This window comes from Pongo abelii, chromosome 9 (assembly GCF_028885655.2).
Source record: "Pongo abelii isolate AG06213 chromosome 9, NHGRI_mPonAbe1-v2.0_pri, whole genome shotgun sequence".
Lineage (NCBI taxonomy): Eukaryota > Metazoa > Chordata > Mammalia > Primates > Hominidae > Pongo > Pongo abelii.
The window spans coordinates 2,787,759-2,804,526 of record NC_071994.2 but is presented as its reverse complement, the minus strand read 5'-3'; the positions used below and the strand labels follow the sequence as shown (position 1 = coordinate 2,804,526).

Here is a 16,768-nt window from a genome sequence, read left to right as displayed (position 1 = left end):
CCTCCACACCTGGAGAGGGGTTCAGGCCTCCAAGGGGTGGACCTCCAAGGGGTTCAGGCCTCCACACCTGGAGAGGGGTTCAGGCCTCCAAGGGGTGGACCTCCAAGGGGTTCAGGCCTCCACACTTGGAGAGGGGTTCAGGCCTCCACACTTGGAGAGGGGTTCAGGCCTGCAGGGGGTGGACCTGCAGGGCCACCCCCTGGAGGCCGCGGGAGTGCGGGAGGGGCCTCCGGGCCATGAATGGAAGCGCCGGACCAGGGCGGGAAGCAGCGGACGCGGAACGGGGTGGGGAGGGCTCAGGTTGCCAACCCAAACAGCCCAGCGCGCCTCGGCCCCGTGTTTAATCCACAAAAATTTCCATCTGCCTCTGGAGCACTCGGAACCCGGGCAACGAAAGGCTGTTCGCGCGGCAAAGTAAACACCGGCTCCGTGCAGGGACTGCCGTGCGCTGCGTCCCAGTTTTAAACGGCAGCGTCAGCCATTTTGTGGACGCCGCCGTCCAGAGTGAGGCGGAAGCCCCCACCTGCGGGCCCGGAGCCAGGGCGGGAAGCCGGTCCCACTGCCCGGAGCGGCGCGGCGGGGACCTGGGCATCCACCTGCCGCCAGCGCCACATCTGACCCGGGGGCCAGAACCCGAGCCCGGGAGGCCCAGGCCCCCCACCCCCACCCGCAGCTGCCGCCAAGACCCTGCACAACCTCGGGGTCCACACCTGACAGGGAGGGCCCGGGACGTGCTGGGCCTGTGCCGCCGGTTCGCCCCGTCCTTCCTTCTCCGCCCGCGGTTTCCCAGCCCAGCCGGCACGGCCAGGTCCCCTCCCCGGGAGGGAGGGGAGGCTCGGGTCGGGACATCTATTTTTGGTGGTGACCAAGCCACTGCTTAATATGCAGAACAGGCTGGGGGCAGGCTGTGCCCTGACCTACGGGGTGACAAGTTTAAAAAGGGGCCCATTTTGACCAAAATGCATGTTTTTCTGAGGTTGGCTGGGGCAGCCAGGCAGGGTTTGCCGCACAGACAAGGCTCTGCACCGCCCTCACGCCCTGGCCCCTGCAGGCGACCAGCCCAGCCGGACTCCCGCAATTGATGCTGTCGATTATAGATCCGCACACGGTGCCCAGGGAGGGCTCGGCCACTGCGGGCTCCGGCCACCGTCCTGCTGGGGCACCTGACACGCCCCTGCCGCCTGCTGTCCTATCCCAGCCTCTCTCTGAAGCAGTTGCACTCACAGAAGTTGACACACACTTGAGCTGAATTTTTAAAAAGACTTAAATTTCCTCTCTGGCCAATATTGGAGGCCTATAAATAGAGTCATTCAGGAGAGGCTTGAGGGTGGCAATTGTCCCCCACAGGCAGGCTAAGAGAGAAACACCCCAAGAAAGACAGACGCTAGTGTGAGGAAAAGAACAGTTCTTGGGGGATTGCTGAGGGTAAGAGAAGCAGGAAGCCGCTGGATAGCTGGGGAAACCAAGACCCGGATTCAGGAGGCCTGGCCAGGGCCACGTAGTAGGGTTGAGGCGGAACTTGAACTTGCAGAGAGGCCCCTGATGCCATCCTCATGCTCACACCCTCTGAGCTCTGCCATCAGCCAAGCAGGCCTCCTGGGCCAGGAGCTTGTGACACTGCCCATGCCACAGGGCCTTTGCACGCAAGCGATCGGCATAGTGGTGCCTGTCCCCTCCACTGGGGGCCAGGAGGCTGAGGCGCTGAGAGCACACGTAACTTGCCGAGTCTCACAGCCATCGCGTGTAGGGGGCAGAGCTTGCACCTCAGCCACTGGCTCCAAAGGCGCGAGAGGAGGTCAGGATTTGCCCTGTGTGGGATGGGATGGGAAGGGGGTCTGTGTGTGGCCCTGTGTGCACAGCTGGATGCTGGGTGTGGATGGGCCACACCTGGATGAGGACCCTGAGTGATGAGCCCCTCCTATGAGGTTCAGGGTCCCATGGGTAACCAAGGGTGACAAAGTGAGACTGCACCTGCAGGATGGGGCTTGGCCCGGCTGTCTCAGTAGGTGCTGGGCCAGGCTAGGGCACCACTGCCAGGGCTGTCCGGAGCAGTAGAACCAAAGGCAATGCCAACTCCTGGTGTCACCGAGTGGGGATAGTGTAGACAACCCCAGCAGAGGAGGACGGGAGCCACATCAGACAGGCTTCTCCTCTGAGCTGGCGCTCTCCACGGTCCCATCACCCAGCGGCAGTTAGTGGGGGCTGTCTCTGTGGCGGGTTGAGGGTCATTTGGGCTCATGGTATGGCAGAGGGTCATTGGGATATGATCTGGGGGTCATGACCTGGGGGTCAAAGGAATATGATCCCTTCCAAGTCCCGGGGCAGGGCTGCAATCTGCAGCTGACAAGTGCCCTTTGCCAGCCTCTGGCAGCCTCATGGCAACCTATCCGAGGGTGGGCGGCACAGAGAGGAGCCTCTGAGTGGGGAGGACCTCACAGGATGTTAGGATTGGGGGTGGTCCTCCCAGGGGAGACCAGAGGACCAAGGTGGGACCTTGTTTCTGAGGCTCCCTTTCCCATCACACTCACCTCCACGTGAAATCACTTTACTGGGGGAAAAAAAAACACCTCGAAATGAGCACACCAACTACCTGACGCATCCCAATCTTGGACAAAGCGAGAACTCATGGTGGATCTCAGAGCCAAGCCCACGGTGGTCCCAGTGACCAGGAGCTGGGCCTGGGAAGGGGGAGGCCGACAGCCCCAGCATCCCGGAGCGCAGCTGTCCCCTGGCCTCCCTTCCCAGCTGCATCCTGGGTGGTATGGCTCCACAGAGATGCAATCACGTTCCTTGGCAACTTTGGTTTCTTACTTAGCGACACATCAACAATATCCCTCCCGAGCAATGACTGCCGGCAAAAGCTTGTCCGTGGTGGGCACTGGGGCTGCGGCGTCGAGGTGTCTCAGTATATACTACGCTTCTCTATGGACAAACAGATGGCTTTGAGCTTGTCGCATGACAAAGCTTGCATGCAAAGCCTGACCCTGGTGCTTTTCTTTCCTAGGAGTGACGACAGGTTTCTAGTTTTCACAGGCAGTGCTAGAGTCCCTTCCAGGAGTTGTTACTTTCGTAATTCCCACCTCTTAGTAAGACAGAAGAGTGTCTGCTCTTCCGCACCCATGCCAGCACAGGGTATCATCATTTCCTTACATTTTGACTTTAGGGGTATGTGTTCCCCTGGCCACTGGTGGGGCCAATGTCTTTCCAAAGAAGGTTGTGGGCAGAGCTGGGCTGCGGTTCAGAGGTGCCTGCTGAGCCTGGTTCTAGGTGTGGCCTTTGGGGGTAGCCTGAAGTTGGGGGAGGGTACGGGGTCTCGGTCCCTGGCCGGGCAAGCCATGATGGCTGTGAGAATGCCAGGTCTGAAGGGCTCCCACTTCAGGCTCCCTGGGAGCAGACTCAACCTGGCCCCAGGGGCCTCCTGCAAGCCTCCCCGGAGCTTGCTGGGCACAGGGACTCCCTGGCAGACACACCCACCCCTGCGCAGGAACGGGGTGGTGGTGCTCAGCGTCAAACGCTGCTTTCATTATAGGTTTATCTTTGGAACCCCAGACAAAACAGGGCTTGTGTGGTTTGACTGAAGGGCAGCCCCTCAGGACTCCGCCATCCACTAAGACGGCTCCTCAGGAAAGAAAAAATACACTAACCTTAAAATAACCAGTTCCCAGAATAGCAAACTAATGACGGCTTCTAAAGGGAGCCCTTTGATCAGTCAGAGCCCCCGCCTTTGCCTATTTACGGCCCTGTCACTCAAGAGCAGCCCAGCAGCAGAGAGAGGAGTGTTGGGTTGGGGGTGGGTGGGGGGGTGGCGCGAGGGGAGGGGGAGCTGCCGAGGAGAGGCAGGTCTGGGGCTGCCAGGGCAGTCCAGGCTGCCTAACTTTCTGATGCAACCAGCCCTTCAGTGGCAAGGTGTTCCCTGGCCTCTGGGACAGCCTGGAAATGTGTCCTGCATGCACCGATGCACACTTCTCACAGTCTCCTGAGCAGCACCTTCCAGTTGCGAAGCTACGCCAGGGAACAGACCTGGCTGCAGAGAACCGGAAAAGAACCAGAATCCCAAGCGGACATTCCTTAGGGACCTTGGGGAGGCGTGGGTCATGAGCTCTGGGGACTCGAGGCAGGGGAACTTGGGGAGGATGCTGTGGAGAAGGAGCCCAGGAGGGGTCTGCAGGGATGCATCTCTGTTGGGGACATGGGGTGGAGAGGGGCACTGGGGCCATGAGATGGCAACTACTAGAGTGTGCTCTCCCATATGGTCCCTGCCATCCACATTCACCACATTCTATGGGCACTCACTGAGCATTTCCCTGGGCCTGGCCTGGGTAAACGTTGGGGGAGCCACACTCACTTCCCCACATGCGCGCACGGCCATGCCTGTCCAAAGCAGCGCTGTTGCATAGCAGAATCTGTGTGGCACAGCACTTAAAAAGTGGCGACTGAGACCCAGGAATGGAATTTTCATTTCATTTTAATAAATTAAAATTAAAATTTAAAGATAGATCCTTCATTCAATTATTAGAAAACCCTTCAGTATGTTTGAAATGACTTAGGCATGGGAATCTCCTTTTTCAATGGTAAATTTTATGAAATCTAAATACAGACCAAGTCGTTCTCATGAAAACTCAGTGTCTAAATTGAAATGTGTAAAATATGCAGTGGCTTTTGAAGACCCAGTATGAAAAAGAAGAATGTCAACAATTTTAAGAGTTTTAAAAATATTAATTATATATTGAAATGGTATTTTGGATCTATTGGGTTAAATAAAATATATTATTGTAATCAATTTTACCTATTTATTTTAAATTAAAAAAGTGGCTATTAGAAAATTTAAAATGATATCTGTGGCTAGCATGGATGAGCTGACCAGGAAGTAAGGGAGGTTAGAGGCTGAAAACTCAGTGAAAGTGGAACCCCACAGGTAATAGAGGCCCTGAAGGTATTTGATGAGTGAGACGAACTTGAGCTTTGGTTTCACCAGGAATAGATGGTTATGTGTCAAAGCCCAGGCCTGCCCCAGGAAGTCTCATAGCAGAGACTTACATAAAGCTGGGACCCTCAAAGGGCTCTACTTTCATTGTGAGGGCCAATGAAAAATCTCCTACTCCCTGAGAAGATTGTAAAGAAAACTGCATTACTGCTAAGAGAAGGAGAACAAGTTCTGTCCTGGAAAGTCATATTCACAAGCTAGTCCATGCTCAGCTTGGAGGCTTGAACTCATACTACCTAAGTGGCCTAGAAAACTTTGAGCCTAGAATTGAAAGTCCAGGCTGGCAGTACACCCACAAATGTGGCAATGGAAGGGGTAAACATGATTCCTCCCTGAGGACCCCAACTTCACACCAGACTTCAAAAATTCCCACAGATAAATTTTAAGATATATAAGTTTACAATGAAAAAAAAAAAACAGAAAGGAAATGAAACACCATGAATGAGAGTCAGCAGAAGAAAAAATCAAACAGGGAGGTGAACTCAGAAATACTTTAGATACTGGAATTAAGAGAAGCTCAATATAAAATAGCCATATTTAATACACTTCAAGAAAATTTTAAAGTTTGAACATGCAAGTAAAGAGGAAGATACAATTAAAATGACCTATCAGATATGAATAAGAACTCAACAGAACTTTTATAAATAAAATAATAATAATTGAAGTTTAAAATTCACTGAACAGTTTTAACAGCAGATTAAACGCAGTCGAAGAAACAACTAGTGAACTGGAAGATGGATTCCAGAATACAGTATAATAGAGAGACAAAGTGATTTAAAAAAAAAAAGGTTAAGAGACATGAAGGGGAGTGAGATGGTCTACTACTGGCCAATAAAAATTTCAGAAGGAGATAATGAGACTGAAGTGAAATCTTAGGAAGTATTAACTGACAATAATCTAGAACTGATGAAGGACACCAAACCACCAAGTAAGGTAGCTCAGGCAGAACAAAAGAAACCTATTAACACATCCTAGTGAAAATGCAGACTAGAGTCAAAGGAAAGATCTTAAAGGCAGCCAGAGAAAAAAGATAGATTGTCTTCCAAGGAGCAACAATTCATCATCTTCATTCTCAACGGTAACAGTGGAAGCCAAAGGATAGTTCAATAACATTTTTAAATGTGTTAAGAAAAAAGAATTTTGATAACCTAAGGCCCATAATTTTACAATTGGTAGAAATGTTTTTTAAGATGACAGTAAAGTGGTCATTTGCAGACAAAATCTGAGAGTTTTTCACCGAAGAAAATTTAAATGAATCCCTCAGTCACATAAAAAGGTAAGATCTGAGATAAAAAAGAAATAACAAATGACAAAGAGGCAAATGGGTGAGTAAATGTAAACAAATATTGATTGTATAAAACACTACCAATTAGTGAGTTAAAAATTAAACACAGTTCAACTAAAATGTACAACAGCAAAGTACTAAGTCAGGAGGAGAACAATTGAAGTTAAAGTGTTCTAGGATCCCTATTTTATTACAGATATGGGTAGACACAGCAATTACTTCTGACATATATTCATTTAAAATGTTCTAGGTTAACCTTCACAAGGATGGTAGTAGAGTACGTAACTTCAAAACCAGTAGACAGAAAAGTAGAATGAGAAGCAATAATCTAATGAGAGGCAAGAAAGAGGAGAAAAATAAATATTACAGATTTAGTACAAATGGAAAGCACAAAATACACTGCTAGAATTCAATCCAAATCTACTAGAAATTATATTAAATGTAAATGTATTAAATGATTTTTTAAAAACTCAGTAATAGAGTGTTTACAAAAGACAAACCTGAAATCCTATGGTTGTAGGATTAAAGAGAACAGGATTTAAAAATCTGACATCAAAGTCAGAAAAGAAAACCACACCAGTATCCTTTATGAATATAAAGCACGTTCTTTTTTTTTCTTTCAATCAGCTTTCCTAGGTTGAAGATGCAAACATTCTTAACAAAATATTAGCAAACTAAATGCAGCATCATATGAAAAGGATTATATATCATGCCCAGGTAGGATATATTCCAGAAATGTGAGATTGGTTTAACGCCTGAAAATTAATATATTATACCAAATCAGTAGAACAAGGAATAAAAACCACAGGACCATCTCACTAGACACAGAAACAGCATTTGACAAAATCCAATATTCATTCATAATAAGAGCTCTCAACACACTAAAAATAGAAGGAAATATTCTCAACATGATAAAAGGCATCTATGGAAAACTCAGAGCTAATGGAAACTGATTGAATGATTTTTCCCACAAGATCTGCTCTAGCACTTCTATTCAATATTTTTTTTGAAGTTCAAGCCAGTGCAATTAGGCAAAACAAAGAAATTAAAGGCATCTGATTGGAAAGAAGTAAAAATTGTCTTTATTGACACAAGACATGATCCTATATGTAGAAAATCTTAAGAAATCAATAGCAACAACAAAAATGGCTAAAGCCAGGAACAGAAAAGTCATAGTTTACAAGATTGATATAAAAATTTAATGTTATTTCTATATACTAGTAATGAACAATTAATTCAAAATGAAATTAAGAAAACAATTCCATGAACACTAGCATAACAAATAAAATATTTAGGAGTAAATGTAACAAAAGAAGTATCAAATTTATGTGCCCCAAACTGCAAAATATCACTGAAAAAATTAAAGTAGATCAAATAAATGGAGGGATATACCATGTTCATTGATTACAATACTCAATTTTGTTAAGTTGTCAGTTTTCCCCAAATGGATCTATAGATTCAACACATTGCCTATCAAAATCCCAGCAGGCCTTTCTTTTTTAATTGACAGGTTGAAACTAAAATTTATATGAAAATTCATAGGACTTACAATAGACAGAAACAATTTGTAAAAAGATGAACAAAATTAGAAAACTTACGTAATTTAATTTTGAAACTTACTATAAACCTACAATAATCAAGACAGTATAGTATGGGTTTACAGAAAGGCATATAGACCAACATAATAGAATTGAAAATCCAGAAATAAACCTATAAATTTATGTCAAAAATTATGATTTTTGACAAAGAAGCCATGATAATTCAAAGGAGGAAATGGAGTATTTTCAACAAATGTTCTGGGGCAATTGGATATCCATAAGTAAGAATAAAACAAAACAAATCTAGACTGTACTTCATATCATACCCCAAAATTACCTCAAAGTAAATATAGACCGAAATGTAAGAGCTAATTCTATACAACTTCTAGAAGGAAAAAAAACCAAAACAAAACAGGAGAAAATGTTTATGGCTTTGGATTAGGCAGAGTTCTTAGATAAAACATCAAAAGCCTGAGCCATATAAGAAAAGACAAATTGGACTTCATTAAAATTAAAAACTTTTGTGATTTAAAAGATGTGATTAAGGAAATGAAAAGACAGGCACAGAATGGGAGAAAATATTTGCAAGTCATAGATCTGATAAAGGACCTGTATCCAGAACATATAAAAAACCCTTGCAACTCAATAATAGAACAGACTACTTAATTAGAAAATGGGCAAGAGAGTTGAATAAACATTTCACCAAAGAAGACTATGAATGGCTAATAAGCACATGAAAAGTGGCTCAACATCATTAGTCATTAGGGAAATGCAAATCAAAACCACAATGAGATACCATTACATACTCACTAAAAGGGCTAAAATAGAAAAGACCATGTATTTGCAAGGCTGTGGAGAAAGTGGAACCTTTATACTTTACTGGTGAGAAAGCAAAATGGTATAAATCCTTTGGAAACAGTTTAGAAGCTTCTTAGAAAGTTAAACAGAAATTTGCCCTATGCCTTCTCAGTAATAATAGATCAAGCAGATAAAAACATTCCAATGAGCATATAGAAGATTTGAACAGACCAATTAACAAGCTTGTTCCAGTGGATATGAACATAACACTGCACCCAACAATGTCAGAATATACCTTGTTTTCAAGTACAGAAGGCACATTTACAAAAATTGACCACATTTTTGCCGTAAATCATATTTCAAAACATTCTAAAGGATTAATATCATATGGATTGCTTTCTCTGACAAGAGGGCAACATTATGAGAAAGCTGTGCTACAATTATAACAATGACAAAAACCACATTGCTACAGAACTCCTAGGATAAACAAGAGATCATAATGGAGATTAGAAAAATACTAAAGTGAATGAAGATTTAAATTAAATGCCATATATCAAAATGTGGGAGATGTAGTTTGAATGATATTTAAAGGAAAAATTTATAAGCTTAAATGCGTACCTCAAAAATTTAGAAAGTCATGAGATTAACAGTGGTTAGAAAAATTAAAACAAAAAGGAAATTTAGGAAGCCTGAAAATTAAGAATTATCCTATTCTTAATTTAGAGAGGTTAGAGAAAGAACAGTATATTAAGGCCAAGGAAATAGAAGGAATAAAATAAACAGAAGTGAATGAAACAAAACAAAATCACAATAGAGAGGATCAACAAAGCCAGGAGTCCACTAAACATTTAATAAGACAGGGGAATAGTGTCAAGTTTGACCACTAAGGGGGAAAACAGTGAGGGCACAAATAAATAATATTGAGAATAAAAAATGGGACTAAATGCTAATGGATGGACATTAAAATAATAATAAATGCCAATGCACATGGAAACTAAAATGAAATGCATAAATTCCTAGAATATGTAACTTATCAAAACTGATACAAGAAGAAATAGAAAACCTGAACAGTCCATAATTTTTAGGGCCATTGAATCAGGAATGATGAATCTTCCCACAAAGAAAACACCAGGCCTAGATGTCTTTACCTTTAAATTCCACCAAACATTCGAGGAAAATAAAATTCTAATCTTATACAAAATATCCCAATATAGGAAAAGAGGGAACACTTCTTAACTTAGTCTGTGAGGCTCACATACATTTGACACCAAAACCTGATGAAGACCATACAAGAAAGGAAAATTATGTCATGTATGTATCTCACACATAAATACTGGCACAAAAATTCTGATATATTAAATATTAGTAAGTGAGATTTCAGCAGTGTTTAAGAAATAATATACAATGTGAAGGATTGGTGGGTGTGAGGAGAGGCCGGAGACCGCATATACGGCTGGAAAAATAATCCAAGTAAGAGATGATAAAGGCCTGAACTCAGCAGGGGTTGGGCTGAAGGGAGAGGATGAACAGCAGCAAGGCGGCTCTGGGGGTGCAGCTCGGGGAACTGCCCAGGACAAAAAAGCCTTGGGGTCCAGCTTGTAGCCTGGTCGATGGAGGAGTCACACTGGAATGAAGGAAAGGATAGCAGTGTCTAGGGGCAAACACCCAATTCTGGGAGGCTGGGCCTGCCTGCATCCTGGAGGTTGGGGTCATGCACGCAGCTTGGTAAAGGCATGGGCAGGGTGTGGTTTTGGGAGTCCCGGGTTGGGGAGCATTCTCATCCTGGAGGCCTGGATTCTGGGACCGGAGGCAGTGAAAGGAGTGTCAGGTGGTGGGGGCCCCTTCCCGCCCAACGCTTTCTGAACTGCGGCATGGAAACCGAGGACTCCCCTGTGTCCGGCTCTCAGCCATGAACATTTCCGGCAAAAACAGAGAAGAAAGAAACTCTCCCAGCCCACTGTGCTCCTCATATCAGCAAAAGCAGTATGAGCTTAGCTTGCAAAATAAACAGGGCCCAACGTAAACAGTGTGGCAGGTCCTGGAGACCAAGCTAAGAATACTTGCTGGGGGAGGAGGGCTGGAGCGGCCTCTGCCATCTATTCCTCAGAATGTCTGGGGTATGCAGCCCCCACACGGACTGCCAGCCCTGTGTGGGACTTCAGGAGGCCCAGTGGGGCCAGAGCGGGAGTGGGCAGGGCCAGTTCTCTCCGGACCTCTCCCGACCGCCTGCATTGGTCCCTGGCCCACACTGAAGGCTCTGGGCCCTGCTGCTGGCGCCCCTAGCCTGCCCCTGGCCTCAACCCTCCTCAGCCTCTCCATACGGACTTTGGGTGATACGAAACCACTCCTTGCTCTCTCCACCTCATCTCCCACCCCTGTCTGTGTCCTCCTTGGGACCAGCTCTTCACCTAACTAGCTGTGTGACCTCAGGCGACCACTCAGCCTCTCTGAGCCTCGGTTTCCCCATCTGTAAAAGAGGATTTATGTGGGCATTTGAGCAAATAAGAGTCCTCTCCAGGATAAAGAAGACAATAATCTAAGATGGAAACAGAAAGGGCATGAGGCAGCTTTTGTGACTTTTGACCCTAAGGACACAAGCAGGAGTCAAACCCTCTCATTTGACACGGGAGGGAGGCCCGCAGGAAGTAGACTCGCTGTGAGGAGGCCCCTGGGTCTGCTGGTGTGGGTGGGTTTCTGCTCTCCACACCCTGGAGTGAGGCAGAACCTGAGCCACGAGGACAGGCACAGGGGTGGAAGGGATCCCTGGAATGGGGACGTCCTGCAAGGTAGTTGGGAGGTCTGTGTTGGAGCAGACACTGCACTGTCAAGCAAGAGTTTTGATGAGGCCACAGGACTGTGGCGAGAAGGGAGACCCCAGACCCCTCTCTCCAATGTGGGTCCCTGGCCAGGACACCAAGGAAGAAGAGGGTTCCCTGCCAGGGAAACTGAGGCAGCCCTGAACAAGCTCAGCTGGCCTGCACTGGTGAACTCCCTGCAAAGGGACACTCCAGGACTCCCTGATTCTTAGCATGACCCCTTCCAAGAGGGGTGCCAGCCAGCTGTGCATCCCAGAGACCTCTCATCCCATGGCTAGGCAAGCTGGCCTGGGATGGGACTCACTGCACAGCCCGGCTGAGGGGCTGAGCTGAGCTGAGAAAACAGTTGGAGGCTGGGGCCTTGACTCCCTTCCGGCAGGCAGCCAGACCGGCGGGATGGGGTGGGGGAGGGTGCCGGTGGGGAAGGCCAGGGGCTCTGGCTGGGGTTGGCGGGGCCGGCGGGCATTGGCACTGCTGCACGCCTGCTGGGCCTCTGAGGGCCGGGCGGCTGCTGGATTTCCTGCCCCTACTTCCCGAAGTCAGCAGGATTGCGCTTGGGGTATTTACGGTCCCGATGGCTGCACTGATAACGGAGATAACTCGAGCCAGGCTGTGCCACCAAGCCCTCCAGGCCCAGCCAGGCCCTTTAACTAGGGTCTGTCCCTGAGGGGTGCACCAGTCAGTGGCAAGGCAAGGACCAGGTAGGCTACCACCTACCCGCCTAGGTCAGCACAGCTCTGTCAACTCCTTGATGGGCAGCCAGGTTCCAGGTAGACCCCTCAGAGGGGCTGAGATTTAGTGTCAACTGTGGGTGCCACTCACCACCTCAGAGACCCCAGGCAGAGGACTCGAATGTAACGGCAGGGAGTCAGGGCCCACCAGGGCTGTGCATGCAGAATCTACCAGAATCCTCGTGGCCCCGGCTCAGAGCCTGACAGGGCACCAGGATGTGGCCCCAGCCTTGTTCTTAAACCTTGCCCTAGGGATCAGGGACTCCGGAAAATGCTTCCCTTTGTTGCTCAGATGTGAAGAAACTGGGTGCATAATTTTGTGCCTTCAAGGCCAGCGCTGGCCCCACTGCAGGCCCCCACACCGACCTTGGCTGACTGAGGACTGTGTCCTTGTTCCCAGGCCCCAGCAGGCTGCTGGACGACCACTGTGCACGTCAGGAAGGGGCCGCTGCACTTCAGGAGGCCCTGTCTGCCACCCACCATCACCCCCGCAGGATGCCAGGCTCCAGGTCTGGGCTTAAAGGGTGGCCTGTCCCATGGAGCAGGGGCAGAGCCGTAAGAAAGGCCTGGGACAGTAGCATAGGCAATGGAACTAGAGCTGGGCAGGGAGTGGCGGGGAAAGGCGGGGGCTGTCCCCAGCCTGTGCTGTCCAGAAAGGGCCACCGACACTCCTGCACGTCAGGGATGTTCACGCCCCGCCTGCCTGGCTGCAGCCGAGATGGAAGCAGGAGTGGAGGTTGGGGAACTGGGTGCCACTCCCTGTCTCTACCACAGCTTTCCTTGATGTCTAGAAACTCCTGGCCATGCCAACAACACAGGGTACCCGGCCCTGCCGTACTGGGTGTGCCAGCCAGGAGTCACCCAGCCCTTGCGCAAAGAGAAAGCCAAGGAAACACCGTGTTCCCCAGGCAGCAGAGAGGCCAAGGCTTCTGGGCCTCTGAGCTTGCCAGTCCTGTGAACTGACCTCTCCCGGGTCTTGCTTCCTGTTCTGCCAGATGGGCGCTATCTCCCACTGGGCCATCTGCCTGGCAAAGGCCTGCACCAGCCCTGCTCAGGCCTGTGCTGACAGAGGGTGGCCAGGCCCATGGGACAGGGTACTGTGGTCACACAGCCCCACGGGGCCAGGCACCTGAACACCAGCCTTCGCTCTTTCTGCCTGACCCAGTTTGCTGGTCTCAGGGCCCCACGGCCGCCCCAGGCCACGGGCAGATGGTGCCAGGTGGGGAGAGGGTGACGCCGCAGGTCCTGGGGGCCAGGACGGGTGGGGCAGGAGCAGGAGCCTGGGCTGGGCTGTGCCTGCCCCGCCTGCCCGGCTGCAGCCGAGATGGAAGCAGGCCAGAGCCAGGCGTTACCGGGGAAACCGGGCGGCAGACGCACTCCCTGCCCAACTGAAATTCCTCTATTTTTAGCCTCTCAGCTACTTTCAGATAAAGTCCATGTAGACGGACTTGCTGTTCGGCAAGATAACAGCCCGCTTCAAACCACAGAGACTTCAAAGGGCAGTGGTGGGCTCAGCCATGGGCCCGAGAAAGGCCCTCCCACCGCCCAGATCCTCCGGCAGCTCCCAGGGCGCCTGAGGGAGAGGCTCCAGCCTGAGGGACCGAGTGACGGGCGCAGAGCCTGGTGGCGGGGGAGTGGGGGCCTGGTGGGTTCGGGGTGAACAGAAGATGCCTGTCTTCCCATGAACCCATCCCAGCTGGGCCCTGCACCTCCCTGAGCCCTCGGCCGGCCCCAAGTGGAGGCCCCAGACAGCTGGGCCCAAGAGAAGGCTGGGATGTGAGGCCAGCTCCTGCCACCCTCCACTCAGGACACAGCCAGGAGGCTCACAGAGCACAAAGCAGACTACGAGAGGCAGTGGGAAAGAGCTGGGGGGAGGGGGCACTTGGTGCCACCTGCCAGTAAAGACGTCACTTGTCAGAGGATGAGAAACCAGCCTGGCCTGGCTCCTTCCATGGGGGACCAATGCCCAGCCAGGTGGGCAGTGGGCCTGGGCCCCTCTTGGGAGTTGCTGAGCAGCCTGCGGTAGGCACTGGCGGGAAGGTGGGGAGGGCTGCAGGAGCTTCACGTTCACACGCAGACCACAGGGAGGTGCCTGCTGGCCCCAGGACGCTAACCAGAGCCACCGCGGGCCAGCGCGGTGAGCCTACCTTGTCTTCTACTCGGTTCAGGCGGGCGCCGATCGTGTTGCTGCCGCGATCCTTGCTCTTCTCTATGGGGGATAAAACACCCAAATCAGGGGCGAGTGCTGGGGTGGGCTGGGGACCTCAACTGGGCTTGGGGAGTGGGGTGGTAGGGCTGGGGGAGGTAGCTGAGAGTCAAAATGCCTAAACCTACTAGGACATTTTTAAAAAGTGTCCTATGACAAAAATACCAGGGGTGGTACGGTGGCCGGGCATGGCTGCAGCTGGGGACCTGGGCTCCATCCTGCTCCACTCTCTCCACCTCTGACCTCCGAGAGCCCTAGGGGGCTGCCTAAGCTGGCCACACTGCCAGGGAGGCATAGGCCTGACTCCAGGCTGGGGGACACAGCCTCTCAGCTGCCCCCGTCACACCAGCCCACACTGTGAGCCATGGCTGCTGTTTGCATTTGGGCTAGGGAAACCCCAGGGAATGTGCCTTTTCCCTGTCATTCCCCAGAATGACTCACAGCCCCGTGTCCAGGGGACCCAAGGAATTTGGTCGAGGAGCCAGAAAACCAGCCCCCAGGCTGCGGCCAGGTGCTTCTGTCCCTCTCAACTTGAGCCCTGCAAGGCCCCCACCCATAGTGTCTTGAATTCTGGGCTGGCAGCTCACCCCACCCAAACCCCACCCCAAGCCCATCCCCAGGATCACCCCCTTCTGCAAAGTTGCCCTGGGTTCATGTTTCCACACCCAGAGCCTAACCTTAACGCCCTGGAATTTAAAGGGACCCAGGTAGGTTCTTATGAAACCTGAATATTCCTTTGTAAAACGTACTTTGGAGCCACTTTGCTAAGGGTGGGGTCTACCTCCCCCTACCCCCTGGCTTTCATTTCATGTCATGCACTTTGGAGGCCCAGTGGCCCGTTCTGACATCATGGGGAGAGCCAGGAGGGCAGAGTTGCGGGAGAGTCCATTGCAGGCTGCTGGGCCCAGAGCAACTGACACAGAAACCCACCTGAGGCGGAGATGAACAGTGAGGGCTTCCCGATGGACTGGTCCAGCCTGGGAGAGAAGGAGACAGACACCAGTTCACACCTGGCCCTGGCACTGCACAGATGCACTGCCATCTGTGCGACAGACAGGTTGATGTGCCCAGCAAGACAGTGTACTGCCCACCCACTCTGGGGACACCCCCGACCCTGAGATCTGCCAGGTCACTCCCAACCCCCCAGAGGGCCATGCTCCTGAGGGGGTGAGCAGGGAGCTCGGAGAGGAGGAGTCGGTGGGCTGCCTCTCAGACTTCCTCCCTGGGTGTAGGAGTAGGAGGCAGTGGGTCAGCCATGGGCAAGGCAGCCTGACCCCTCGCCTGTGGCCAGAATGCACACGGGCTCCCAGCCATACCCTGTAACACACGGAGCTAGCTCCCAGGCGAGCCCATCTCGGAGGCACAGCTGCTCTGAGCCTGTGCAGGCCCGGGAAGATGGTGCCTCCATGGGAACACATTGGCTCCCCACAGTCAGGGTCTCCAGCTCCAGGCCAGTCGGGGGAGACCCGTGGGGTGGGGCCTGGCACCAGGCAGTGTCTTCCCAGGGCTGGGCCCAGCCCCTTGCTCAGAGGTGACAGGGAAGGCGGGTGGGCTGGCTGCCGAGTGTCCTGAAGTTGTGGGGAGTGTGAAGCTGGTGTCGCTGCCTGAGCAGGGATGGAGGCGGGTGTTTGCCTCCCCTACGCGCCTCCCCTACCCCAACTCCTCCATCATCTCAGATCCGGGCAGGGAACAAGGCAGAGCTGCCTGGTGGGCCGGCTGTGAACCGTGGCCGTGGCCAGCTGCCCTCCCTCTGCAGGGGTGGGGGTGGTGAGGAGAAGGGGGTGGTTGAGAGGCAAGAACTCAGGGTCTCAGCCCCTCCCTCCTCCTGCACCGCTTATTGTGCAGCTGGGGCTGGGCTGGGCAGGACCCGTGCACCCTCCCCGCTGCCCTTTGGCTGTGCCCACCTCCTCTGCAGCTCTTTGATGCGCACCATGAGGTTGAGGTGGCCCTGCGAGTACTGCTCAATGACGTCCCGCACATCGTAAGGCTTCCGCGCTTGCTGCGGGACAAAAAGACACGCATCACTTCTCCTCCCTGTGCCCCAGCAATGTGGCTCAAAGTGCAGGCAGTGACAGTGTCTGCCCTCGGGAGGCTTGTGAAGACCTGGGAGCTCGCCTATGTGGTGATGGCATAAGCCTGGTTCCAAGTGTGCACAGTAGCAAAGCTTGTCCCCATCAGCTTGGCCACGGGGCTCTGGGTAGTCCTGGGCCATCAGCTCGGCCTCTCTGGGTCCCAGCTTCCTGTCTACTCACCAGCAGGGGCCTGCTCCCTCCTCCCTTCCACCCCCCGCCACCCCAGGCTACCAGTCCTGGTTCTCAATGGCTTCAGGAAGAGCTGGCCCCCCCAAGGGGCCAAGGAGCAGCACAGTGCCAGGCACTGACCAGGAGGCACAGCTCTGCATGCCCACTAC

General features: G+C 51.3%; 1 protein-coding gene across 1 annotated transcript in view; it reads right to left on the bottom strand.

The window, feature by feature from the left end:
- Window positions 1-16,768, bottom strand: part of KCNQ1 (potassium voltage-gated channel subfamily Q member 1) — a 407,444-nt gene that overhangs the window by 58,232 nt on the left and 332,444 nt on the right. Inside the window, exons 13-15 of the mRNA XM_024255585.2 lie at window positions 16,263-16,357; window positions 15,289-15,335; window positions 14,300-14,361 (exon numbers count right to left, since the gene is read on the bottom strand). Coding sequence (XP_024111353.1) covers window positions 14,300-14,361; window positions 15,289-15,335; window positions 16,263-16,357 — 204 coding nt within the window. The remainder of the gene's footprint in view (window positions 1-14,299; window positions 14,362-15,288; window positions 15,336-16,262; window positions 16,358-16,768) is intronic.